Source organism: Myotis lucifugus, unplaced genomic scaffold, assembly GCF_000147115.1.
Source record: "Myotis lucifugus unplaced genomic scaffold, Myoluc2.0 scaffold_126, whole genome shotgun sequence".
NCBI lineage: Eukaryota > Metazoa > Chordata > Mammalia > Chiroptera > Vespertilionidae > Myotis > Myotis lucifugus.
The window spans coordinates 383,096-408,942 of record NW_005871174.1 but is presented as its reverse complement, the minus strand read 5'-3'; the positions used below and the strand labels follow the sequence as shown (position 1 = coordinate 408,942).

At 43.8% G+C, this 25,847-nt stretch overlaps 1 protein-coding gene across 4 annotated transcripts in view; it reads right to left on the bottom strand.

The window, feature by feature from the left end:
• Positions 1-9,636: 9,636 nt before the first annotated feature.
• LOC102432009 (guanylate-binding protein 1-like) overlaps positions 9,637-25,847 on the bottom strand; it is a 208,557-nt gene continuing 192,346 nt past the window's right edge. For 2 of the 4 annotated variants that reach the window (XM_023758238.1, XM_023758237.1), the window contains exons 3-11: positions 16,947-17,074; positions 15,915-16,024; positions 15,470-15,666; positions 14,648-14,890; positions 13,301-13,581; positions 12,282-12,494; positions 11,778-11,880; positions 11,354-11,547; positions 9,637-10,054 (exon numbers count right to left, since the gene is read on the bottom strand). In XM_023758238.1, coding sequence (XP_023614006.1) covers positions 9,932-10,054; positions 11,354-11,547; positions 11,778-11,880; positions 12,282-12,494; positions 13,301-13,581; positions 14,648-14,890; positions 15,470-15,666; positions 15,915-16,024; positions 16,947-17,074 — 1,592 coding nt within the window. In that variant the 3' untranslated portion in view covers positions 9,637-9,931. Of the gene's footprint in view, positions 10,055-11,353; positions 11,548-11,777; positions 11,881-12,281; positions 12,495-13,300; positions 13,582-14,647; positions 14,891-15,469; positions 15,667-15,914; positions 16,025-16,946; positions 17,075-17,749; positions 17,961-24,053; positions 24,178-25,847 lie in introns of those variants that run through there. The other 2 variants (XM_023758236.1, XM_006093924.3) reach the window with 2 other exon arrangements.

Below are 25,847 nucleotides of genomic sequence, written 5' to 3'. Positions count from 1 at the left end.
AGAAAGGTTAAGCAGGGAATCATTTGGGGGTCTGGGATGGATTAACTCAGTTTACATGATTTCTAATGGGAGTAAATGATTCGGTTTTCGAACAGCCTTCCGGAATGAGTTAAGTTCGAGAAGTAAGTTCCACTCTCCAGGAGTTAAAATGCCAGGAGGAGCCAAGTGATACAAATTAAAACAATGCTCCTGTTTCTTTTCTTATTTTTAAAAATTGTGTGTAGAAATTTATTATACATATATTTTTATAAATGCAAAAATGTGGGGTTTCATAATACAATGGAGCCTTGACTTATGAGTTTAATTCATTCCATGACGGAGCTCATAACTCAAATTACTCATATGTCAAATCATTAAAGTGAACAAGTGAGACACGTGATGCTGGGCTGATGTTGTGGCTTTCACTGTGACGTTCACTGCGCCAAGTAGCGGTGGGGTATCTGAAGCTGGCTCGTAACCCGAATTTTAGCTCGCAACTCAAAGCAAAAAATTGGCCGAGAGACTGCTCGTATCTCAAAAAACTAATTAATCGAGACACTCATAAGTCAAGGCCCCACTGTACTGCTTATTGATTTACAGATAGAAATATTTATACATGTACATAGCAGGTATCCTTCCCTATACGAAACCTCGTGTATCTGAACTTGCTACTTGAACTCAAGAACAAGAGGATTTGGAGAAAAAGCATAAATATATGGCTTTTGTGCTATTGTTTTATGAAAGAAGGATATTCATTGTAGCCCCTTAATACAAAAACAAAAAAACAAAAAATGGGGACACTAGAATGTGCAGTCAACAACTATTATATAAACACACCTATGCATGCAGGTTTAAAAATATATACATTTTTGATAATTTAATGATGGATCTCCACTGGTGAGTTGTTGTTGTTGTTTTAAACTTTATTGTTCAGATTATTACATATGTCCCTCTTTTTTCTACCCATAGCTCCCCTCCACCTGGTTCCCACCCCATCCTAAGCCCTCACCACCCCACTGTCCACATCCATAGGTCCTGCATACATGCATATAAGAACTTTGTCCCATCTCTTCCTGAACCCCCCACATCCCCTTCCCCCTGAGAATTGTCAGTTCACTCCATTCTCATGCCCCTGATTCTATTACATTCACCAGTTTCTTCTGTTCATCAGATTTTTTATTCATTTGATTTTTAGGTTCACTTATTGATAGATATGTATTTGTTGTCACTTTGTTGTTCATAAATTTTTATCTTTACCTTTTTCTTCTTCTTCCTCTTCTTAAAGAATACCCTTCAGCATTTCATATAATCCTGGCTTGGTGGTGATGAACTCCTTTAGTTTTTTCTTGTCTGTGAAGCTCTTTATCTGACCATCAATTCTAAATGATAGCTTTGCTGGGTAGAGTAATCTTGGTTGTAGGTTCTTGCTATTCATCACTTTGAATATTTCTTGCCACTCCCTTCTGGCCTGCATACCTTCTGTTGAGAAATCAGCTGACAGTCTTATGAGTACTCCCTTGTAGGTAACTAACTTTTTCTCTTCCTGCTTTTAAGATTTTCTGTTTGTCTTTTGCCCTTGGCATTTTAATTATGATGGGTCTCGGTGTGGTCTTTTTTGGATTCCTTTTGTTTGGGGTTCTCTGTGCTTTCTGGACTTGTAAGTCTATTCCTTTCACCAGGTAGGGGAAGTTTTCTGTCATTATTTCTTCAAATGGGTTTTTAGTATCTTGCTCTCTCTCTTCTTCTGGCACCCCTATAATTCAGATGTTGGTAAGCTTGAATTTGTCCCAGAGGCTCCTTACACTATCTTCATATTTTTGGATTCTTTTTTCTTTTTTGCTCTTCTGGTTGGGTGCTTTCTGCTTCATTATATTTCAAATCTTTGACTTGATTCTTGGGATCCTCTATTCTACTGTTGAATCTCTGTGTATTAGTCTTTATTTCAGTCAGTGAATGTTTATTTCTGATTGGTCATTTTCCATTTTTTTTTTGCATTCTTACTAAGATCCTTGAAGGTCTCACTAAGTTCCTCAAAGGTTTCACTAAGTATCTCAGAGGTTTCTAGAAGATTCTTAAGTAACCTTATAACTGGTATTGAACTCTATATCCAGTAGTTTGCTTTCTTCCATTTCTTTCATTTGTGACACATTTCTTTGTCTCCTCATTTTGGCTGCTTCCCTGTTTGTTTACCTCCTGCTAATTGACTGTGAGGACCAGCTGTGTCTGCAGTGGAAGAGCTGCTGTGCAGGAGACACCCTTATGGGGCAGGACTTGCTTCAGTGGGGCTTTGGAGCTTACTGAGTCTGCCCCTTGAGTGTGTCACTTATGGATGTGAAGAGTTATAATCTGGTATGGCCTCACACTGACCACTGGGTATACTGGCTCTTGGATCTCCAAGGAGGTGCAAAGTCAGCCACTTTCTGGGGACACCCAGCAGGAGCTACAGAAAATCTGAAGATTTCTCCTCTTTGTATGGGGTTTGGAAGTGCCCAGATGAGGCTCAGCTGTGAAGCAAGGCAGGCTGTTGCAGTGCCTGCCTTTGCTTTCTTTAGATAGCTTTAGGGCTCCCCGAACCAGCTGCAGTTTGACAGGTTTTAGGCTGAGAAAGGACAGGCCATTCATATGCAAAAACCATTGCACACAGCTTGGGTAGGGTTGTAAATTGGGTGGGATGGGGTATTAGGGAGTCTCCAGGATGGAGCAAACAGCATGGCTGCCAGTCAGTCCTGCACTAGAGAGGTGTGACTGCTGCTGCATGCACCTCTATCTGGAAGAAAGCTGCCCCTGCATTCCTGCCCTGATGCCAGACAGTCCAGTTTCTCCCTGTATGTGTCTGGGTCCCCAAAAGACTCGCTGGGCACTGGAGATCAGAGCACACAGAAGCTTGTATCTCCCTTCTGATTAAAAAGCTGCACACCCAAGTGCTAGCCCCTTCTGCACCTCTGCACCTCCATGCCTCCTCACCTCCTACCAATCTCAATGCTCTTTCTTCGTTATTTTTCTAGTTGTAGTTCTACTAAGCCGGGTTTCCCACGGTTCTGGATGATACTTGTTATGTATTTTAGTTGTAATTTTGATATGGTTGTGGGAGGCAGAAAGTACAGGTGTTTACTTATGCCAGTATCTTGGTTCTCCCGAGCTGTTTTAAAAATAAAATATATTTTAAAAATAAAATATATTTTTATTGGTTTCAGAGAGGAAGGGAGAGGGAGAGAGAGATAAAAACATCAGTGATGAGAGAGAATCATTGATCAGCTGCCTCCTGCATGCCCCTTACTAGGGATCAAGCTGGCAACCTGGTCATGTGCCCTGACTGGGAATTAAACTGTGACCTCCTGGCTCATAGCTCAACCATTGAGCCTTGCAAGCCAGGCCACCAGTGAGTTTTGAACTGCATTAAAGGCATATGATTTGGTTAACTTAAAAACATTCAAACCTGTAGAGAATTTCTGTGAGTTTATTTGAGCCAAACTATTCACAATTGCCAGGAAGCAGAATTCCAATGCATTGGGATAATGCTCCAGAGAATGGCAGTTTTTCACCTTGTTTTATACATAACAATCAAAAGAGGAGATATAAGTGGGTTACATGAAATCCACTGGTGATAGATTAGAGAGGCAGTAGAAAATAAAGTGGGGAAACCTCTGGGATTGGACAAAAAGTAAAATGATGGACACATACTTCTTTTACTTAGGTGGGTATGTGGTAGTTAACAGTCAACAATTAACAGGATAACTATAACAATGAAGGTTATTGTTATCTTATAGAGGTTAACTATATTATTCATTCAAGAAGAACCTTTTTTGCTTAAATTTTTTTTCCCAAAATCTGCTTTATAGTATTTTATGACATCTTGTCTCTTGAAGTATTCTTTCTTATATTATTAAACAGTGTAAACATTTTATTTTATCACCTGAGCTCAAAATTACAGTGTCTGATTCTAGTGGGTCTTTCTGCCATTTGTTAGTTACTTTCTCCCTCTTGCTTGTGTGGGGTTGCACCCTTGTTTGAGTTTGCGTTTTGGCCCCATGTTTCTCTGGACTGTTCTGTGGGAATCCTCTGAGTCCAAGTTGAACACAGCCTTACAAAAAGGACTTGCTGCTGCCAGGTGCCCTGGGGCCCTATCAAAGCCAGCCCATTTTAAGTAGTTTCTGAAACCACACCTGTATTGTAGGTAAGTTCAATCCAACGTTCAGGTAAGGGAAAGGTTTTATTTTTAAATTCTAATGCAGGTCAATCAGGTAATTTTTCCTCTGCTGTAGACAGATACTTATTAGCCTATCCTTTCCTGGGAGGATTTCCAATTTATTCTAAGTTTCCAATTAGTAAAACCTACCAATCTCAGCACCAAGACTTCCTCCTCTACTCTTCTTATGGTCATTAAGACTCAAAGATGGGCACACACTTCAGAATGGTCACAGTTTCAGCTTCCAGGTACTACCATGATTTTCTTCTCATTTTCTATATTTGATTCTTTCAATTTTATGTTCTTGCAAACACACCGATATATTTCAAAATGTTAGTAATATTTCTTTTGGCATTTATAGTTTTTTTGTAGGGGAAAGGTTTTCCCCATATCTAGCCTGCCATAATTTAAAGTCTCATTATCAAACGCAGGTAGACAAAATAATCTGAAGAAGAAAAAAGGAATGAAGGTAAGAAAGATAATTTCTTACAGTAAATAAGTCATCTCTTAATCCCTTGGCTTTGGAGGAAAAGTAATGTACCTGATTAAGTAGGTACACTGTTTCTATTAGAACAGACACAGGATTGCAAGGGGTTTTCACAGGTGAATAAAATTTACATATAGCACCAATCCCATTCCTTTTGCTCAGTTCACCATAGATTCTGATCGAATCCACCAGGGACTTCTGGGATGAGACTTACACTGTGCATCAGGGGTGTGCTAATTTGGGAAGGTTTTCTATAGTGATGACATCTAGAAGATGACCTTTGTTCAGCAAATATATTAAAGGGTTGTTGAATATACAAAGGGTGGACAAAACATGGTCACCTATACTGCTGTACATAATAATGAATAGTAGTTAGAAATTGGAGATAGATTGAAAAGAACAAGTCTTAGAGAGAAAAAAGGAGGCTTCAGAAGATGACAAGGTTGATTAAATCACCACCACCACATGAGTGCAGGCTATATAACCTTTAAAAAACTCAACCAGACTGGTTTATTGGGATATAGATTATATGCCATACAATTCACAAATTCAAAAGGTACAATGTAATGGTTTTATATATATTTGTGTAACCATCGCTATAATCAATGAGAAATTTTCATCACTCCACCAACTCCCCCAAAAAACAACACATGAAACAAGAGGTCATCAGATTGATTCCTGGTAAAGCCACATGTTTGTGTTGTGGGCTCGATCCCCAGTAGACAGCTAATCCATGTATTTCTATCACTGATGTTTTGATCTCTCTATCTGTTTCTCTTCTTCTCCTTCTAAAAATCAATAAAAACATTTAAAAAATAATCCTAATATATAAAAACCCAGGGTCTGTAATGAACGACCGAAGGCTCAACCGAACACTGAAAGTCAAGTCAGTCCTGCAGTGAGTGCTGGGTAGATGATGACCAAGCACTGACTTCCGCCGGTCCGGGTGTAGCCACCCAGCACTGACTGCTGACGGGGCCGCGAATCTGGCCCAGAGAGATGTCTGGAGAGAGAGGGGGAGTCTGATCCGAAGCCCCTGTGGCAGCTGTTGATCCACCAGTCTCTCTCTTTTTCTCTGGGCTTCACCAGCAGTGGCGCCTCTGTTTCTCTCTGGGCCTCTGTGGGGGCTGGTGATCACCCCTGCCTCTCTGATCAGTCCCAGAGATAGGCCCATAGAAGCTGACTTGCATAGAAACTAACCACTCAGAACTAAATCTGGGTGACCTGTGAGGAGCCAATGGGTGCCTAAGAGGCAGACCTTTTGACACTGACTGGCATAGAAACTGACCAATCAGAACCAAATCTGGGTGAACTGTGATGAGCCAATGGCTACCTAGGAGGTGGAGCTTTTGGCTCACTGGCATAGAAACTGACCAATCAGAACCAAATTGGCCAACATGGGAAGGCAGTTGGGGGTGAGATCAGGCCTGCAGGTGAGGGCAGTTAGGGGTGATCAGGCAGGCAGAGGCAGTTAGGGGTGATCAGGCTGGCAGGGGAGGGCTGTTGGGGTGAGATCAGGCCAGAAGGGGAGAGCAGTTATGGACCACCAGGCCAGCAGGGAAGGGTAGTTGGGGGTGATTTCAGGCCTGCAGGGGAAAGCAGTTGGGGGCAACCAGGTTGGCAGGGGAGGGTAGTTGGGGGTGAGGTCAGGCTGGCAAGGCATGGCCATTGTGGGTGAGATCAGGCCGGCTGTGGAGGGCAGTTAAGGGTGATCAGGCAGGCAGAGGCAGTTGGGGGAAAACCAAGTCAGCAGGGGAGGGCAGTTGGGGACGAGATCAGGCCTGTAGGGAAGGACAGTTGGGGGCAACCAGGTCAGCAGGGGAGGGTAGTTGGCAGGATCAGGCCAGCAAGGAAGGGCAGTTAGGGGTGATCAGGCAGGCAGAGGCAGTTGGGGGCAACCAGGTCGGCTGGGGAGAACAGTTAGGAGCAAGATCACGCTGGCAGGGGAGGGAAGTTAGGGGCAATCAGGCAGCCAGGCAGAGGCAGTTAGGGGCTATCAGGTAGGCAGGCAGGTAAGCGGTTAGGAGGCAGCGGTCCCAGATTGTGAGAGGGATGTCCGACTGCCGGTTTAGGCCAGATACCTGTGGGATCGGGCCTAAACCGGCAGTCGGACATCCCACAAGGGGTCCCCGATTGGAGAGGGTACAGGCTGGGCTGAGGGAACCCCCTCTCCATGCACAAATTTCATGCACCAGGCCTCTAGTAAAGAGATAAAATCATATTTCACATATTAAATATATACAATTATATTTGTCAAAAAAGAGTTATATCCATTTTTCAACCGCATATTGTTATTTTGAATGCAAGATTTTTTTGGTATGTATTATGAAAGTAAATTGATGCTTTCTAGCCAGGTAATAATAGCTGTACAAGCATTACATATTTCAAATATTGTAATAGACATTGTACATTTACCCACAGAAAGGCTGCCCAGGGTAACTATGTATCTATTTATCGGTCTGCCTGCCATCCTGTCTGTCTATTCACGTGCACATTTGACTGGATTTACATCAATTTAATATTAGCAGTGGTTACTTGAGTCAGTGAGAAATTTTTCACAGTCTCTTAACAATTTTTAAAAAGGCGAGGACTTGGTATGTGGGTCCGGCTAATAGTGTTTGAATATGTCACTGCACAGGTGAGAATCCCTGTTAGAACCTGGTAGGAACTGCCCTTCTCAGGAAGGGAATGTTTCCTCTCACAGTGTGGCTTCGCCTCCTGGTTCACATGCAGGACGGAGCGCTAAAGCTTTTAGAGGCCTCTCTCCTAAGGCTTTCTGCAGGCTGCAGGCTCTCAGCTCCTGGAGGGTTTCAGTGGGGACTGCCCTTTGCTCTAGTGTGCAGTGTCCTTTTGGCACTGCTGCTGGTCAGCACAACATGCTTTCTGTCAGCTGGATCCCCAGAGCAATGGCAGGAACGTAAATCAACACTAGGTTCTCTAGGTCTATAAAGAAGGAATAATGAAGAAATCTTTTATGGAGATGGAGAGGGAGAAGACTGTACTCTAAATAGTACAAGAACTTAGATAACTATCCAATTTCTGTAATATTCAATATGATATTAAACAATCAAATGTTAAACTTTCAGGGAGAAACATGAGGAATGGTGCTGGGATGATAAACTATTAAGTTGTTTACTCGTGTGTTTAAAATTTTTTATTGTATGGTTTACTACATGCCAGGAGACCTTCTAGATGGCTGAGTTCATGATAAACAAAAAAGTAATGTTCCTGTCCACTTGTATTCTAGTGGGGGAGACAAACAATAAACATGAACAAACTCTGGTGATAAAAGGTAGTGATAAAATACTGTGAACAGTAATAACAATATTGGCCACTAGATGGAACCGATTGCTTTCTTCCTTTCTTCATTTCTTTACCAATCAACTCCAAGAGACTGTGAACATGCCACACTGTTCATAAATGGGTTTTTGGGGCCAGGTGATAGGCACTGTCTCTCTTTCTATCTCTCCCTCCCAAATTGGATTTCTTTTTTCCACTAATTGACTGATAAGAGAAATATGGTTAAGACATACTAAAGAGCCATTTCAGATATGTTGGGGTAGAGGGATTAAATCAACCCTTTTCTAAATCAGAAATCCTCTCCCTTCAATTTCTTGGGCATTTAGTTTTCTCTATTATTTAATCTCTGTCTTCACCAATAGACTATGAGCTCCTTAAGAGAGGGCCTACAACTATATTTCCACTCCTTGGCATAATGTGATTGGTACTCAACCAAAGTTTTTTTTTTAAATATATTTTATTGATTTTTTTTTTTATAGAGAGGAAGGGAGAGAGATAGAAACATCAATGAGAGAGAAACATTGATCAGCTGCCTCCTGCGCACCTCCTACTGGGGATGTGCCTGCAACCAAGGTACATGCCTTTGACCAGAATTGAACCTGGGACCTTTCAGTCCGCAGGCCAAGGCTCTATCCACTGAGCCAAACTTAGGGCCTCAACCAAAGTTTGTTGAATGAATGATCCCTGTAGCCTAAGCAATGGCTGCTATTCATGAAGCCTCATCTAACTCCCTAGGGACTCTGATTTGAACATAATTTGGGGGGAAAAAACTCTGAGTAAGTTTTCCTGTCTTGTGTTCTATGAAATCCTGCTGTCAAAGAACTCACAGTGAGTGGGAAGGGTAGTGTGTGTGTGTGTGTGTGTGTGTGTGTGTAGTAGGCATATTATGTGGCACTGAGTTCTGAGCCATATATTTTCCTCTTTCTGTTTGGATAAAAGCCTAACACACAATGGATATACATATTTAATTTATCTTTATTGTTGAAAGTATTACAGCTATCACCCGTTTTCCCCATTGACCCTCCCATACCCACCTGCCCCCAACAGTTGACATATTTTTAGTGCTCATGGAAACTTAACAAATACTAGGCACATGCTTTTATCAGAGATAACTCTAAAAATAAGGGTCTTGAACCTTCTCTACAATGAGTGAAAGGAACATCATAAAAACAACAAGGGAGTAGGAAACTAAGGAAATTCATACAACATGATCGACCCCATAATCTGTTGGTCTTAGAATGTTTTTCAGCATAGAAGATCATTTGCGTGTTTAGTTATATTTCTACCTAAGTATTCCACATTTTAAAAACAGCTATTGTAAGTGATATTGTTTTTTAATTTTTGGTTTCCAATAGTCCAATGCTTTTATATAAAAATACAGTTGAAAGTGGATTTTTGTGAATTGACCTTGAATCTTACAACCTTTTTAAACTTAAAAGTTGTCCCAAGAGTCATTGTTGTTGCTGTTTTTTGCTTTTGTTGCAGATTCACTGGGATTTTTCTATGTGGATAATCAGTGTGTGAGAATAAAGGCAGTTTTATCCTTTCTGACTTTTCTTTCTTTCTTTCTTTCTTTCTTTCTTTCTTTCTTTCTTTCTTTCTTTCTTTCTTTCTTTCTTTCTTTCTTTCTTTCTCTCTCTCTCTCTCTCTTTCTTTCTCTCTCTTTCTCTCTTTCTCTCTTTCTCTCTTTCTCCCTTCCTTCCTTCCTTCCTTCCTTCCTTTTTGCCATATTGTAGGAAGCCTTTCATTATACTGTTTAAGAGGAGTGGGGAGACTTCACATCCTTGCTTTATTCCTGTGTTAGGGGCAAAGCATTCCATTTTTTATCATTAAGTATGTTAGGTGAAGGGCTTTTTGTAGATTTCTTTTATCAGCTTAAAGAAGGTCACTTTTTCTCAAGTTGCGACATTTTTCCAGATTCTAAAACTGCTTGAGTTATGCCTTGGGTAGAGTGATCAGAAAAGCTTTCCCTTAGGTCTTTAGATTAAGATACAACCACCGCCGCCGCCGGTATTTTTCAGCTTATTCTTGAGACTCTCTATTTCTCTGTGAAGTTGTCTGCTCTCATTTTGAAATCCTTCCTTTAGTAACTTGGCCTGTTCCTAAAAAGGGACAAATAAAGAGTAAATAAAGTACAGCAGTAAGCAAATCTTAACTTCTAGCTAGTTTCCACATTCTTTTTTTTTAAAAATATATATTTTATTGATTTTTTACAGAGAGGAAGAGAGAGGGATAGAGAGTTAGGAACATCGATGAGAGAGAAACATTGATCAGCTGCCTCCTGCACACCCCCTACTGGGTATGTGCCTGCAACCAAGGTACATGCCCTTTACCGGAATCGAACCTGGGACCCTTGAGTCCACAGGCCGACGCTCTATCCACTGAGCCAAACCGATTAGGCCACATTCTTAGTATTTAATTTCTTCTTGAAATTTTCTCTACCATAAATATTCATTATACTTTCTCTTGGACATCCTAGCTGCATGACTGCTTTTCTTGAGCTTCCTTTAGCTAAGAGTGATTTTGGCTTATACCTTCTAATATAATGATACAGTTAAATTATAAGTCCCATTAATCCTATACAACATATGTGGGCAATCTTAATCAAATGTTTCTTTTCAAATTTTATAGACTCTTTTACACACACACACACACACACACACTTACTCAGACTTTTATATACATACACATGACAGAAATAAAAAATTCTCAAAATCAAAGGAAGTGTCTTAATATTAGATCAGGGAATTTGATTTAAGCTTCCACAGCTTGGTGGCAAGAATAGCAGGGTATAAGTAAGGACATCAAGGCCCCTAACTGTCCACACAGGATTTCTGCACATAACTCACTACACAAACTAGGCGGAGGGCATAGCAAACAGTCAGAAGTGGCAGACACAGGTGTGAGAGGCAAGGAGTCTTTCTGCTCATAAAGGTTCTTTTAGAACCGAGTCATACCAGGTGTGACAGAAAAACAGTGATTGTAGATTCCTCTAAGTTTGAAGGTGGTTCAGATATCTTACAGATCTGTGTGACCCTATAAAAGCTCATCTTTTCTGAACCTTTGCTTCTTCTCCTAAGGTATAGGTACACAGCAATTCTTGCTTCATATAATATTAAGCAAGAGATACAGATAAGACATATTTACAATGCCTGGAAGATAATAGCTACCATTGATTGAAGAATGTACTAACGAACTGGATGTGAGATAAAGGAAAATAATTTTTTTTTAATAACCAGACATAGGCAGGCTCCAAGTCAGGCAGACAGACAGGGATTGAAAGTTATAAGTGAGCAAGCAAGGTCCTTCCGGGTTCCGAGTTCTAACAGCCACACAAACAAGTCAGGAAGAGTGGAGAGAAAACAGAAAAAGACAAACATCAAGGTGATGCCATTACATACCTGAAGTTTAAGAGACAGAGCCCTCTCTTGCTCTGCCATTAATTGGGCCCTCTCCTGCTCCATCTTCTCAGTCAATTGTTTCAGATGTTCCTGGTAACTCCTTTCTTTCTCCTCCATCATCTGCTGATTCTTCTTTTGCATCTCCTCCAGCATTTTTGCTGCAGCCTCTGCAGATTCAGCTTTCACACGTTGCACTGCCAGGAGGAAAGGAAGAAGACAAATTCATGTGGGTGACCACCTTGCTTTTTTCTCTTGGTGAACTTACCTGTCATTGTTGCTGCTGACTGCATATGCCTCACTGAGACTGACTTTGGCTAGTAATAGGCATGTTTGCTCATCTGGCTCTTGTTTAAGGACCCCAGGTTCTCCAAGAAAAATTATTTAAACTTTCAAAAGCTATTGAGGGTCTTGACTTGCTCCTCACCTTCGATCTCCTTTTCCTTTTCTGTGAGAGTCTGGTCTGTCTGTAGAATTGCATCAATCACAGACTCCTTGGAGCTCAGGTATGCGTGAAGAACTTCTTCACTCTAGGACCCAGAGAAAATGGCATTAGTAATAGGAAATCTCAGGAAGCGCTTATTCCTATTTGTCCTCCCCACCCCCATCTTTTCCTGTAGGAATTATTTGCTTGGCCCTGGTCCTTGTGCTGGTCAAGGGGCCCCTGTCACCGGGTGGGCACATGCTGCAGGTCGACCAAGCCTGGCACCCTATGAAGCAGAACCCGTTGCAAGTGATTGATATAGATTGAGAGTCTCTGTTCTCTGATGAGGGCTCTACTTTTGGAGCTGTTGGTGCTGTGGTCCCATATGGGGTGAGGGATGAAGCCATCGTGGAGAGAGCAGATCCAAGGAAAGGAGGTGGAGGGAGCCTGGGAGGAAGGGAAGTGTGGGGTTGAGGGGAGAAACAGAGACAGATAAATGCTGGTTACCTGTATTCCCTTCCTGGGTTCCTGAAGATACTTTTTCTTCAGCTCGTTCACAGTCTGCATTAAGAGATGATATCCTCCGGGTTTAGAATAAACCCCCTGCTTTATATCTTCTTCTAAAGAATGGAAGATATCCTTAAGTAAAGCTGAGCAGCGATCTGATGATGCCTTCATATTCTCTTTACAAAAGTCATCTCGCTTTTTTTCTAGCTGGTCCTTCAATGTGAAAATAGGACGTAGAAAGAGTACAGAGAAAACGTTAGCTTGACCTCAGCATTTTGGAAAGACTTCTCAAAAACCAGTCTGTGACCCTGTAAAAACTTACAGGCATCTCAGCAGGACCACATCCTTCCTCCTGATCCTGTCTTTCTGTTGAAGACCCTTTCTCCTTGGAGGTGAAGTTCATGGCAGAGATTGCTGGCTTTATGTTAGCATTGATGCTACCTATGTGCCGGTCATAGTGGACCATGGCCTTTTGCAATGCAGCCGACTTCTCTATCTGGGCTGAGGCCAGAACTCTGTTCTCTATGTAGGGCAGGACCCCACTGCTGATGGCATTGACATAGGTCAGGACTAGGTTCTCTAGTCCCACAAATACACCTTTAGAAAGAAACTTCTGCTTTTCAAATTGGGCCAGCGATTGTATATGGAAGAAATGTGGTTCAATATAAAGCCTGCTCAAGATAACTAAGACTACACCTTTCTTTGTTTTTGGCTATAATATTAAAACCTCTGATAACATTAAGCATGTAACTTGATGAAAAGCTCTGATGATTATCTGCATGCATTTAACTAAATTATGAGAAAGAGGATTAGTTTATGCATGGAAGAAAAATAATGTTCAAAACTTTAAGCCAATCAAAATAAAATTGGTTCTTCTTCTTATAATAATAACAAATAGTGGTTTTGTCATTTTGAAGTCTAGTAAGAATTCCTTCTCTCCTGATAAATACCCATTATATTTCCTAGCAATACTTTGCTTTCTGAGACCCTAATCCATATACACATAAGAGAAAAATTACCGCTAATTCCTTTTGAAATAAATGGTCTACATCCTTGAAGGAATTCTTCATGAAGACTTCAATGGCCTCTTTCTCACTGGCCATGTGCAGGTCCAGGAGCTCTTGGAGGGTTTCTGAGGGCAGTTCAACCTTCTCACCCATCTGCTGGTCATAGTGGGCAATGGCCTTTTTCACTGCAGCCGAGTTTTCTATCTGGGCCAAGGCCAGGACTGCGTTCTCCATGCAGGGCAGGTCCCCACTACTGATGGCATCGACATAGGTCAGCACCAGAGTCTCCAGCCCTACAAATAGAGAAAAAAATAATATTTGCTGTACATGGGGTGAGGAAACAGTCCATCATCTATAAATCTGATGATATCTCTCAACACTCATTTGGTCACAGCATCTGTGTCCTTAGCATCTCCTAGAAGTTTACTAGAAATGCAGACTATCAACCTCTGCTCCAGATCAACTGAATTAAACCCTCCTCTGGTAAGATCTTGGTTGATATGGATAGATATCCAAGGGTGAGAACCTCTGATCTAGGAACCATAGACCTGTGTTTATTGAGTGCATGTGCTTTACCCCTAAGCACCATTGGGATAGGAAATGTACCTCTCATTTATGTCTCTATCATAAGTTCTGGTCCGTGGTAAGCATTTATAAAATCAATATTTGTGAAACAATTAAAAAGAAGTCCTCTGCCCTGGCCAGGTGGCTCAGTGGGTTGGAGCATTGTCCCATGCACCAAAAAGTTGTGGGTTTGATTCCTGGTGAGGGCACACACCTAGGTTGTGGGTTCAATCCCCATTTGGGGCACATGAGGGCGACAACTGATTAATGTTTCTCTCTCACATCAATGTTTCTCTCTCTCTCTCTCTCTCAAATTCATGATAAAACATCCTTGGGTGAGGATTAAAAAACTAAAAATAAATTTATAAACGAATCTCCATATTATTTATTCTAGGAGAACACTGTCCAAGAGAAGTTTCTGTGATGATGGTCCTGTGCTATATATGCTGCCCAATATTGCAGCCCCTAGCCATTTAATCTGAATTGTTAATTTTCTTTAATTCTAATTAATCTACATTTAATTTTAGATAAATGTAGCTACGATACTTGTTTAGTAGCTATTATATGGAACAGATTATTAGGGCAATTTTAAGCAATAGAGCTTTTTTTTGTCCTTTTCTATCTTTTCTCGCCCACGAAATATGACTAATAAAATCTAATAGAAATGTTGTGTGATCTAGAATGTGCAATGGTAATAGTAGTAGATCTACATTTTTCAAATCTGAAACTAGGTGGATGCTATTCCACCTTCCTTTAGCCTTAACAGTGAGAGTAATGACAGGGAAGTGGACTCACGGGGTCCATTGACTTGGATGCCTCCTGAAAGAGTTTTGACTTTGGACTTGCTAAAGATGTAGGAACAGAAGTCAGCAGCTTGTTGCACAAATTCGGGGTCCAGCTCATCATCATGCATTGTCTCAAGTTGGCCCAGCTTCTTCCGATGAGTGGGGCGATCAAAGATAAAGCATTTCTTCTTTGGGAAGAACTTTCGGATACAAAGTCGGGGCAGGTTATAATTTTTATCTATAGAACTGGTACCTGGAGAGAGATAAAAATAGGGCTTTACTTAATATAGGGGCTTGGAAACTTTTCCTGTAAATGGTCAAATAGTAAATATATTATGCTTTGCTGGTCAGGTGGTTTCTTTTCCAAGTATTCAATTCTGCTATTTCAGCATGAAAGCAGCCATGGACAATCTACATAGTATTCATTCAGTAAAACCTATTTGTAAGATAGCTGGCAGGCTGCATTGGTCATCATTCGCCAACCCCTGAACTAGAGCATTATTATGTTTTAATTTACTTTCTTTAAATAAATGCCCATTCTACTCCATATTCTTTGGCTAATTACAGCATCACAAGTCCTAAGCAAGGAGATAAAAATCAATCTGATCACCGTACAGGGAAAAATGAAAGAAAAAGAAATTTATTCTTAGAACAGGGGAGAAGATAATTCAAAATCAAATCTATGAATTTAGATATTAAACAAGCATTAATTCTTAGAACTAGGCAGCTGAGAAGTAGAAAATTATACATGTAAAAACACTAATAGAAAAATAAAAGATGATGGTTGCTAATGGCTTGTTTTTCCCAATTATCCGGTCTCTGTCCCCTTTACCTTTTCTGAGTTTGAGTGAATTCTCCAGGTACTCGTCTGCTGAGATGGGTTTCCCATCTACTTCCAATTCTAGGGAAAAATCCCTCACTGTCCACACAAAATCTGGAAAGAAGCTCACAAAGTCAGCTGAATCCTCAACCTCATTTGCATCAGGTGAAGATTTTGCCCTTATTTTTTCTGTCAGCTCTGTCACATAGCTGAGTAGCAAACTAAGGAAAAATGGTGTAAAAGAACAGTGCCCCTCATGCCATATTAGTCCCACATATTCCAAACCTTTGTTTTGCCTTTGCTTCTAACTCAAGTGTTAATTCTTCCTGCCCTTGAATTATTTTTCATACTTTCTCTTTTTGGGCTTCATTCGCCAGGATTCACATTCAGGGAGCTGGTATTTAGGTACTAGTCTCCCCTCTGATTTTGATGCTGTTCTGAACCACAAAAAGGATACTGCAGTTGGTCCATGGCCTGCTGGTTTATGGTCCCCATGCTATTGTACACAAAGGTACTGCTCAGCAGTATTGCCAGGGCAAAGATCCAGGAGTCATTTTGGTTGTCACCCTGGAAATCAGAACACATTTGGGCCAGGATTATGTTTTATTCTCATGGCACTTTCCAGATCAGCAGTAGTAAACAGGTGCTCATTTAGTCGAGTGGCTTTTTTTTAGATTAATATCTTATAAGAGGAAAACAAATCCAAATGAAAATGGCTGTTAGTAGGACTTGGACTTTGAATAGTCTTCTGATTAGTATTTTTGGTTACACTGATTCTCACTAGGTCCTCTTATGATCATTCGCAGATAATTGCATAACAAATAGTCCAGATTGGTGGGCACTCTAAAGCCTTAAATGTAATTTAATTTTCTCTATGTTTTTACAGCAAAATTGACTTATGTAAGAGTAATAATACTTATAGCTATTTTATCTAGTCATTATTATTCACCTAACACTTTCCACTCTTATTAAATAGTCAAAACAATACTATGAGGCAAATATAGACCATTTGCATTGGTTTTACAGATCAGAAAGCTGAGGGTAAAAGAAGTGAACATATTTGCTAAGGCCACTGTGTTAATGACAGAGTTTAAATTTAAACAACAGTTTAGGACTTCTGAACATTAATCCTTAACTAAAGTTTCCTGTAGGATAGGACTCATGGCTGATTTTGTTTGTGGTACCTTTATGCATCTGTGTTAACTGGCTTAGCTTATAGCTTCTTGTTAATAATTAGAATACTACCTAATGACCATTATGCTCTTCTAGGATTCTGCCTTATATTTTCATGATCCCTGATTGCAAAACTTAGTCACTAGCTTGTAAACAGAAATGGAAAAAAAACACATATGGTTTACTGCCAGCTCTTATTTGAATAAAAATTAAAATAATAATAATAAAATTTAAGAAAGTAAAGATGAAATATTAAATAGTGTAGACAATACCCAGAAAGAGGGGATTGTCTCCAAATTGAATCTTTAATACTTACCTTCTCTACATCTCCCAGCCCCTCAGTGTCAAGCAGAACTAGGGTGTGGTTTGGTTTCTTAGGGTGAGGCACACACCACATCCAGATGCCTTTGGTGTGAGACTGAACCGTGGAGCCCAGAGAGAAGCCTTTAGTGGGAGAAGAAAGGGAGGGAGTGGAGTTTTCATAGCAGATGTGTCTTAAAATGGAAATAAACGTGAACATAATCAAGGTAAGGAGAGACTACCACCAGTAGCCTGGCTGGCGTGGCTCGTGGTTGAGTGTGGACCTGTGAACCAGGAGGTCATGGTTTGATTCCCAGCTTGGGTTGCGAGCTTGATCCGCAGTGTGGGGCTTGCAGGAGGCAGATAATCAATGATTCTCTCTCATTATTAATGTTTCTATCTCTCTCTCTCCCTGTCTGAAGTCAATAAAAAAAAAACAGCAAAAAGAAACACCACATGCGCAGCAAAATAATAGGTATGGGCAAGAATGTTGAGAAATTAGAATCCTGTGCATTTCAGGAGAAATGTAAAATGGTAGAGTTGCTGTGGGAAATGATACTGTGATTCTTTAAAAAATGAAGCATAGAAGTCTAGGAAAATAATACAAATTATGCTTTTAAAAAGGAAATTAAGAAAAGTGGGAAGAGACAGAGAGTTGACTCTCTCAGACCACAGTAAGGTAAGAGCATAATGGTAGATTAAAAGTTAGCTTTCAATGTTCCTCCCTATCTCTACCTTGCTCTTCTTGTAACACATACGCAAAGCTGGGAGTGTGGGGAGACAGAAGGGATCTGGCAGAGCTTAGCTGGTGCCCCTCACCTTTTTGCTGCCCAGCCAGCTTGTTCATCAGGTAGGATTTGCCTGTGCGGTAGAGACCCACAATGGCCACCACCACAACAGGCTGTGTAATGGCAGACAGGATCTTCAAAGCTTCTGGATTAACCACTAGTTGCGTGTTAGTGTTCTCAATGAGGCACACCGGGCCTGGCATGTGGATGTCTGAGGCCATGTCCAGGGTGTCACCTTATCTGCAAGCAAGGAGATGGGGTGGATTAGAATTTCCAATCTGAGTAGATCAAGAACTTTCACCAGGTTATTTTGATCAAAAAGGTAGAGTCATAAAATTTCCCAATGTGGCCAAAAGTTCTGTGTCAACAGTGAAATGGATGAGGGCAAGATTTGTATTATTTTGGAAAGTTACAGAAGTGCAATTAAAGTAGTCTATTAAAAAAATATTGGTATGACAAGGACATCAACATTTAACCACTTTCATGAACAAAATCTTTAATTTACCATAGAAAACTTTCTTTTTAGATTCTCATTAAAATTTTCAGACTAGAGCCTGCCCGGTCTGGCCCATGAACTAGGAGGTCAGGGATCAATTCCTGGTCAGGGTACATGCCTGGGTTGCAGGTTGATCCTCAGTATGGGATCCATAGGAGGTAGCCAATCAATGTTTCTCTCTCATTATTAATGTTTCCATTTCTCCGTCTCTCTTCCTCTCTCTAGAAATGTAAAAAAATTTATTTGCAGCCCTAACCAGTTTGGCTCAGTGGATAGAGCGTCGGCCTGCGAACTCAATGGTCCCAGGTTCGATTCCAGTCAAGGGCATGTACCTTGATTGCGGGCACATACCCAGTGGGGAGTGTGCAGGAGGCAGCTGATCGATGTTTCTCTCTCATTGATGTTTCTGACTCTTTGTGCCTCTCCCTTCCTCTCTGTGAAAAATCAATAAAATATATTTAAAAAAAATTATTTGCAGGACATTAAATATAAAATAGAATAAGGTTTAGAGAGTAGTTTATACCCTGGCCATATGTAAGAAATTTAATATTTATTTGTTAATTAATTCTGTTATGAATAAAGACTTTTGAGAATAAGTATTTCGTCATTTGATGTATGCTTTTTGGACAATATTCAGAGATTTTTGTTGTTGTTGTTAATCCTCATTGGAGGATATTTTTCCATTGATTTTTAGTGAGAGTGGAGGGGGAGAGGGAGAGACAGAGAGAGAGAGAAACATCGATGTGAAACAGACACTTGGATTGGTTGCTTCCTGCACATGCCTCCACCGCAACCATTCAATCCACCCTTCATCCAAGGGTCGACACTCTAACTGCTGTGCAAAAACAGCCAGAGCATTTTTCACAGATTTGAAATGTATGTTTTTTCTTCTAGTTGTGCTTATTTTGCAGAAGTGAGGGTTCACAGAACTGCTTATACTGCTATTCTGGAAGTGGAACCAATATAACTTACATTTGAAAATTTTATAAAAATGTATGACTGTATGAAAAACAAGGCTAGAGATCGGCCCAAAGCCTTGATATGGGCTTGTGCAAGCAAGGGGCCCTATACTTCAACTTCATTAGCTTCACAAAAAATTAGCCCCAACTAAAAGGGGATAAAACTGCACAATTACGAATACTGAATGTTGCCAAAAACCATGTTTGTGTATACATGTGTGTGGTGTAAGGGAACCAAAGACTATGAAATATGGATTAAAAGATCAGGAGAGCTAAGGAGAAGGTTGTTCGATGAAAATATTTTTCCAATCATACACTTGTAGATTTTCTGTTTTGTTCTCTTTCCATTTGGTTGAGGAGAAGGAGAAGCAGGAAGAAAACAGGAAGGGAGAAAACTGGGGAGAGAGATGGAGAGGAAGAGCTGAAAGGAGAGAGAGGGAGGGTAGTCAGAGAAGTAGGTGATGATTAAAGTTCATGCCAAGCCAAGGAATTCAGAGGCAGTTTCCAGAAAGCAAGAGCAAACCTGCTTGACAGCACAGAGAGGTCAGGTAAACCAAATGTTGGCTTTAGCGATGCAGGTTCTTTTAAGAGAAAACTTTTTAGTAAAATAATGGGGCCAAATTCTACTTGTAAAGGGGTAAGAAAGAAGTTGGCCCGAAGAAATTGGATCTAGTGTACTGGGGCTATTTTTTATTTATTTTATTTAAAATTTGTTATTTTTCAATTAAAGTTGACAATCAATATTATACGAGTTTCAGTGTACTACATAGTGGTTAGACATTTGTATACCTTAAATGGATCTCTTGCATGTGTCTAGTACCTACATGTCAGCATACATAATTATTACATTACTAGAGGCCCGGTTCACAAAAATTTGTGTACTCCGGGGGGAGAGGGGGGTCCCTCAGCCCGTCCTGTGCCCTCTCCCAGTCTGGGACCCCTCAGGAGATAATGACCTGCTGGCTTAGGCCCGCTTCTGGGTGGCAGACGGCAGGCCCAATCCCTAGGTGCAGCCCCTGGTCGGGCTCAGAGCAGGGCCGATTGGGGAGTTGGAGCGCTGCCCCCTGTCATGCACAGAGCAGGGCGGATCCGGAGGTTGCGATGCCACCCTCAGTCACTCTCAGTCAGGGTAGGGCCAATTGGGGGGTTGGGGCACCGCCCCCTGTCACACTCAAGACAGGGTCGATAGGGAAGTTGCGGCGCCACCCCCAGTCACTCACAGAGCAGGGCTGATCAGAGGGTTGGGGTGTTGGCCCCTGTCATGCACAGAGCAGGGCCCATCAGGGGGTTGAGGAGCTCCCCCCTGTCACGCACAGAGCAGGGCCGATCAGGGAGTTGAGGAGCTCCCCCCTGTCATGCACACAGCAGGGCAAATCAGGGGGTTGAGGAGCTCCCCCCTGTCACTCACAGAGTAGGGCCAATAGGGGAATTGGGGTACCGCCCCCTGTCACACACAGAGCAGGACGATCAGGGATGGGGCACTGCCCCCTGTCATGCACAGAGCAGGGCCCATCACGGGGGTTGGGGCTCCATACCCTGTCACACACAGAGCAGGGCCCATCAGGGGGTTGGGGAGCTCCCCTCTGTCACACACAGAGTAGGGCCAATAGGGGAATTGGGGCACCGCCCCCTGTCACACACAGAGCAGGGCGGATCAGGGGGTTGGGGCGCTGCCCCCTGTCATGCACAGAGCAGGGCCCATCACGGGGGTTGGGGCTCCATACCCTGTCACACACAGAGCAGGGCCCATCAGGGGGTTGAGGAGCTCCCCCCTGTCACTCACAGAGTAGGGCCGATAGGGGAGTTGGGGCACCGCCCCCTGTCACACACAGAGCAGGGCGGATCAGGGGATTGGGGCGCCGCCCTCAATCACCCACAGAGCAGGACCGATCAGGGTGTTTGGGTGCTGCCCCCTGTCACGCTGATCCCGGTGCCAGGAGGCCTCGCGGCTCCGCTGATCCCGGTGCCGGGAGGCATATTACCCTTTTATTATATAGAATAGAGGCCTGGTGTATGGGTGGGGGCTGGCTGGTTTGCCCTGAAGGGTGTCCTGGATCAGGGTGGGAGTCCCCACTGGGGTGCCTGGCCAGTCTGGCTGAGGGGCTGAGGGCCGTTTTCAGGCTGGCGGGTGACTGAAGCTCCCAACCACTCCTTTTTTTCTTTCTTTTTTTTTATCCTGGGCCAGCTTTAGCTCTGAGGCCTCCGCTGCTGAAAGCAGGTTTCTGTCCTTTGTTTACCTTCTGTATTTGATACAATGTTGTGGCCCGCCTGGCTGAAGCCCGGCTGACTAAAGCAGGTTTCTGGGGTTTTGTTTAGCTTCTATATTTGCAACATAGTTGCTTAGAGTTGCAGCTGAGAGGCCGGCAAGTCAGGCGGGGAACGTTGGAGTCCGCTGTCACTGGAGCAAGCAAGCCTCCCTGTTCACATCAGCAGCCTGGCTGCCGGCCGCCATCTTGGCTGGCAGTTAATTTGCGTATCGTCCTGATTAGCCAATGGGAAGGGTAGTGGAGGTATGGCTAATTACCATGTTTCTCTTTTATTAGATAGGATTAGAGGCCTTGTGCATGAATTCATGCATGGGTGGGGTCCCTTGGTCTGGCTGGCAATTGAGGCCGATCAGGGAGTCTCATCCAGTCCTGATCAGGGCAGGCCGACCGGGAGGATGGGCCATGTGACGTTGGCTGGCCGGCCATGGGAGGGGCCGCAGGGGGTTGGTCAGCTGCAGAAGGTTGGCTGTGGGAGCACACTGACAACCAGGGGGCAGCTCCTGTGTTGAGCCTCTGCCACTTGGTGGTCAGTGGGCATCATAGAGACCAATCGGTCTGGTGTGTCTGCTGTAATGGTTGCTTAGGCTTTTATCATACAGGCTAGAGGCCTGGTGCACAAAAATTTGTGCACTTGGGGGTCCCTCAGTCTGGCTTGTGCCCTCTCACAGTCTTGGACCCCTTGAGGGATGTCCACCTGCTGGGTTAGGCCCACTCCATGGGGGATCGGGCCTAAGCTTGCAATCAGACATCCCTCTGGCAGCCCAGGAGCCCTCGGGGGATGTCCACTTGCCAGTGGGGAACAGGCCTAAGCTACAGTCGGACATTCTTAGAGCTGCTGAGGAGGCGGGAGAGGGTCCCACCACCTCCGCTGTACTGGCAGCCATCAGCCTGGCTTGTGGCTGAGCAGAGCTCCCTCTGTGAGAGTGCACTGACCACCAGGGGGCTGCTCCTGCATTGAGCGTCTGCCCCCTGGTGGTCAGTGTGTGTCATAGTGACCAGTCATTCCCAGTCTTTCTGCTGTTTGGGTCAATTTGCATATTATCATTTTATTATATAGGACTAGGGGCCCAGTGCACGAAATTCATGCACTGGGGGGGGGGGTCCCTCAGCTCAGCCTTCCCCCTCTCACATACTGGGAGCCCTCAGGGGATGGCCTACTGATGGCTTAGGCCCGCTCCCTGCTCCCCTTGGAGTTGGTTCTGCTCCTGGCCAGGCCTGGAGCCTCTGGTTGAGGCCTCTGGCCAAGGCCTCTGGCCTGGGCAGGGGACCCCCAGCTCCCTCCCATAGCAGGCTCCACCCCTGCCCAGGCCTTAGGTCTTTGGCTTGGGCAGAGGGCCCCATCCCCCTCCCATAGCAGGCTCCACCCCTGTCCAGGCCTTAGGTCTCAGGCCTGGGCAGGGGACCCCCAGGCCCTCTAATTGCCAGCTCCGCCCCTGCCCAGGCCTGAGACCTCTCCCTGAGGCCTCTGTCCTGGGCAGGGGACCTCCACTTTTCTCCGATCATGGGCTCTGCCCCTTCCCAGGCCTGAGGCTTCTGGCTGAGGCCTCAGGCCTGGGCAGGGGACCCCCAGCCTCCTCTGATTGCTGGCTCCACCCCTGCCCCTCCAATTGCCGGCTTCACCCCTGCACAGCCCTTAGGCCTCAGGCCTGGGCAGAGGATGCCCAGTCCCCTCCGATCACCAGCTCTGTCCCTATCCCCTCCGATTGCTGGCTCTGCCCCTGCCCCCTCTGCTAGCAGGCTCAGCCCCTTGTCCCCTCCCCCCACCCCTCCCCTGCCACATGTCTGACCAACAGGCCTAGACACTTCAGCAGTGGGCTCGGCGCTGCAATCTTTGTGACAGAGTGATGAAATCATGACTAATTTGCATATTACTCTTTTATTAGATAGGATTATTGACTATATTCCCTAGGCTTTACTCTACATCCCTGTGACTGTTTTGTAACTGCCAATTTGTGTTTCTTAATCCCTTCCCCATTTTCACCAGCCCTCATCCTTCCTCATATCTGGCAACCAGAATGTGAGTTACTTTTAAGTGAGTAATCCACATTGAAACAGCTCATCTAAATGACTATAATGTATAGTGTTTTTGTGAATCTTCATCTTTCACTCTGCATTTCAGGTTTTTCTTTCTTCATTTTTAACAGTGACAGGTGGCTGTTTATACTGCATCTCATTTTCTATGCTTATTTCTCATTAAAATAACATATCTGTAGCCCTTTCAGTATGTCACCGGCAGTCAGACCAGAATTGAGCAAGTTCCATCAAGACAATGGTAATTTAACTGTGTCTGCAGCCAACACAATGTTGGCAAAGAGAAAGACAATCATAATGCATTTCAAACTCTGAGCTTAGCCCCAAGTATGCTGCTGCCTAATTACTCCAAGTGCAGTAATGACACTTAGGGATGCCCTGATATGGCCGGGATTGAACCTCACCACCTGTCGTACATGGGCTCTGCTGCAACCTATCTTCATGCTCATGTTCTTTGGAAAATGAACTGACCCTTATAAATCCATTCCACCTGCCCCAACCTTACTCTGGACTTCATTTCTCAGAGTACAGTCCTTTAGAGGTGGAGAGAAAGCTGCTTTGATGAGAAAATAAAGTTCTTACCTTTTTTTTTTCCTTAGTGTAGGCTGGAGTGGTTTGTTACTTCTCTGCCTTTCACTGGATGGTTGGGCTTTTATTTCAACTCCGATGTGACGTGGCTGTCCTGACCTCCTAAAGTACTTTGTTAGAAATGAAGGATTTAGAGTAATGTGAAACTGAAAGCACTGAGTAAAAAGCAGTGACTCAACCACCATGAAAGGAATCTCTGCAAGCTATGCAAACGGGAGTGTAGATGGATTTTACAGGATTTCGAAACTAGTTCATGACAGGCCAGCAGAGGATATTTGGCTCAGGCGGGCTAACTAGAAATCCCAAAGAATAAAGTGGCCGCAGCCTCATTTCATGGAACTACATGTGGTCACTCTATCTGGCTCAACAGGAAGGAGTCCCACCCAGGGCGAGACAGCAGGTCAAAAAATAACAGCTGCTTACAGCTCACAGCCTCAAGGGCCAGCACTAATAGGGTTGAAGGACAATGGACTCCAGCTAATCAGACTAGAACACTTACATCCCCCACCCTCTGCCCCTTGCAGTTTTGCACATAAAATTCAACCCTGAGGACAGCGGAGACTGTGTGGTAACCTTCTCTGGTTGTGGCTCCATCCACCCATTCCCTCTTATAAACTTCCCTCCTGCTTGCTTGCTGTGTCTGCCTAATTCCTTGAGTGACTCTCATCTTACAGTTCAGTTTGACAAATGCTCCATTGCTGGTTCCTGGTGGGTGTAGTTGACAAGATGTGGCTCCTTCTTCCCTCTTTCAAGCAGGGTAAGGTATGTCACTGGGAGAGGTAGGCACCAGTATTTCTCATCCCCTCCAACACTGAGTTTCAGACAGTGGAGGCTGGGACTCCCAACCTTTATGTGGAATCTAATGAACAGAATAAACTAGATTCAGAGAACAGACTGAAGTGTGTGTGTGTGTGTGTGTGTGTGTGTGTGTGTGTAGGTATATCTACACTAATAAAAGAGAAACATGGTAATTAGCGTACAACCGCTACCCTTTTCATTGGCTAATCAGTGAGTATATGCAAATTAACTGTCAGCCAAGATGGCGGCTGGCAGCCAGGCACTGAAGCAAGCATGAGGCTTGTTTGCTGCGGACTCCAACGTTCCCCGCCTCACTTGCCGGCCTCTCAGCTGCAAGTCTAAGCAACTATGTACTATGTTGCAAATAAGAAGGTAAACAAAACACCAGAAACCAGCCGGAATGAAACCCAGCCAGACCGAAACCCAGCCAGACCGAAACATTGTATCCATGTTTTCAGCAGCGAGGCCTCAGAGCTAAAGCTGGACCAGAATTAAAAAAAGAAAAAAAAGAAGAAAACAAGGAGCAGTTGGAAGCTTTAGTCACTCGCTTCCAGAAAACAGCCCTCAGCCCCTCACCCAGACTGGCCAGGCACCCCAGTGGGGACCCCCACCCTGATCTAGGACACCCTTCAGGGCAAACCAGCCGGCCCCCACCTGTGCACCAGGCCTCCATCCTATAGAGTAAAAGGGTAATATGCCTCCCGGCACCGGGATCAGCAGAGCAGCGAGGCTCCCGGCACCAGGATCAGCGTGACAGGGGGCAGCGCCCAAACCCCCTGATCGCCCTGCGGCTCTGTGTGTGACAGGGGGCGGGGCCACAACCTCCCTATCCACCCTGCTCTGTTCGTGACAGGGGAAGGCACCCCAACCCCCTGATCAGCCCTGCTCTGTGCCTGATAGGGGGGAGCTCCCCAATCACCTGATTGCCCTGGGGCTCTGTGTTTGACAGGGTGCGGTGCCCCAACCCCCCCTATCCGCCCCCACCCCTGG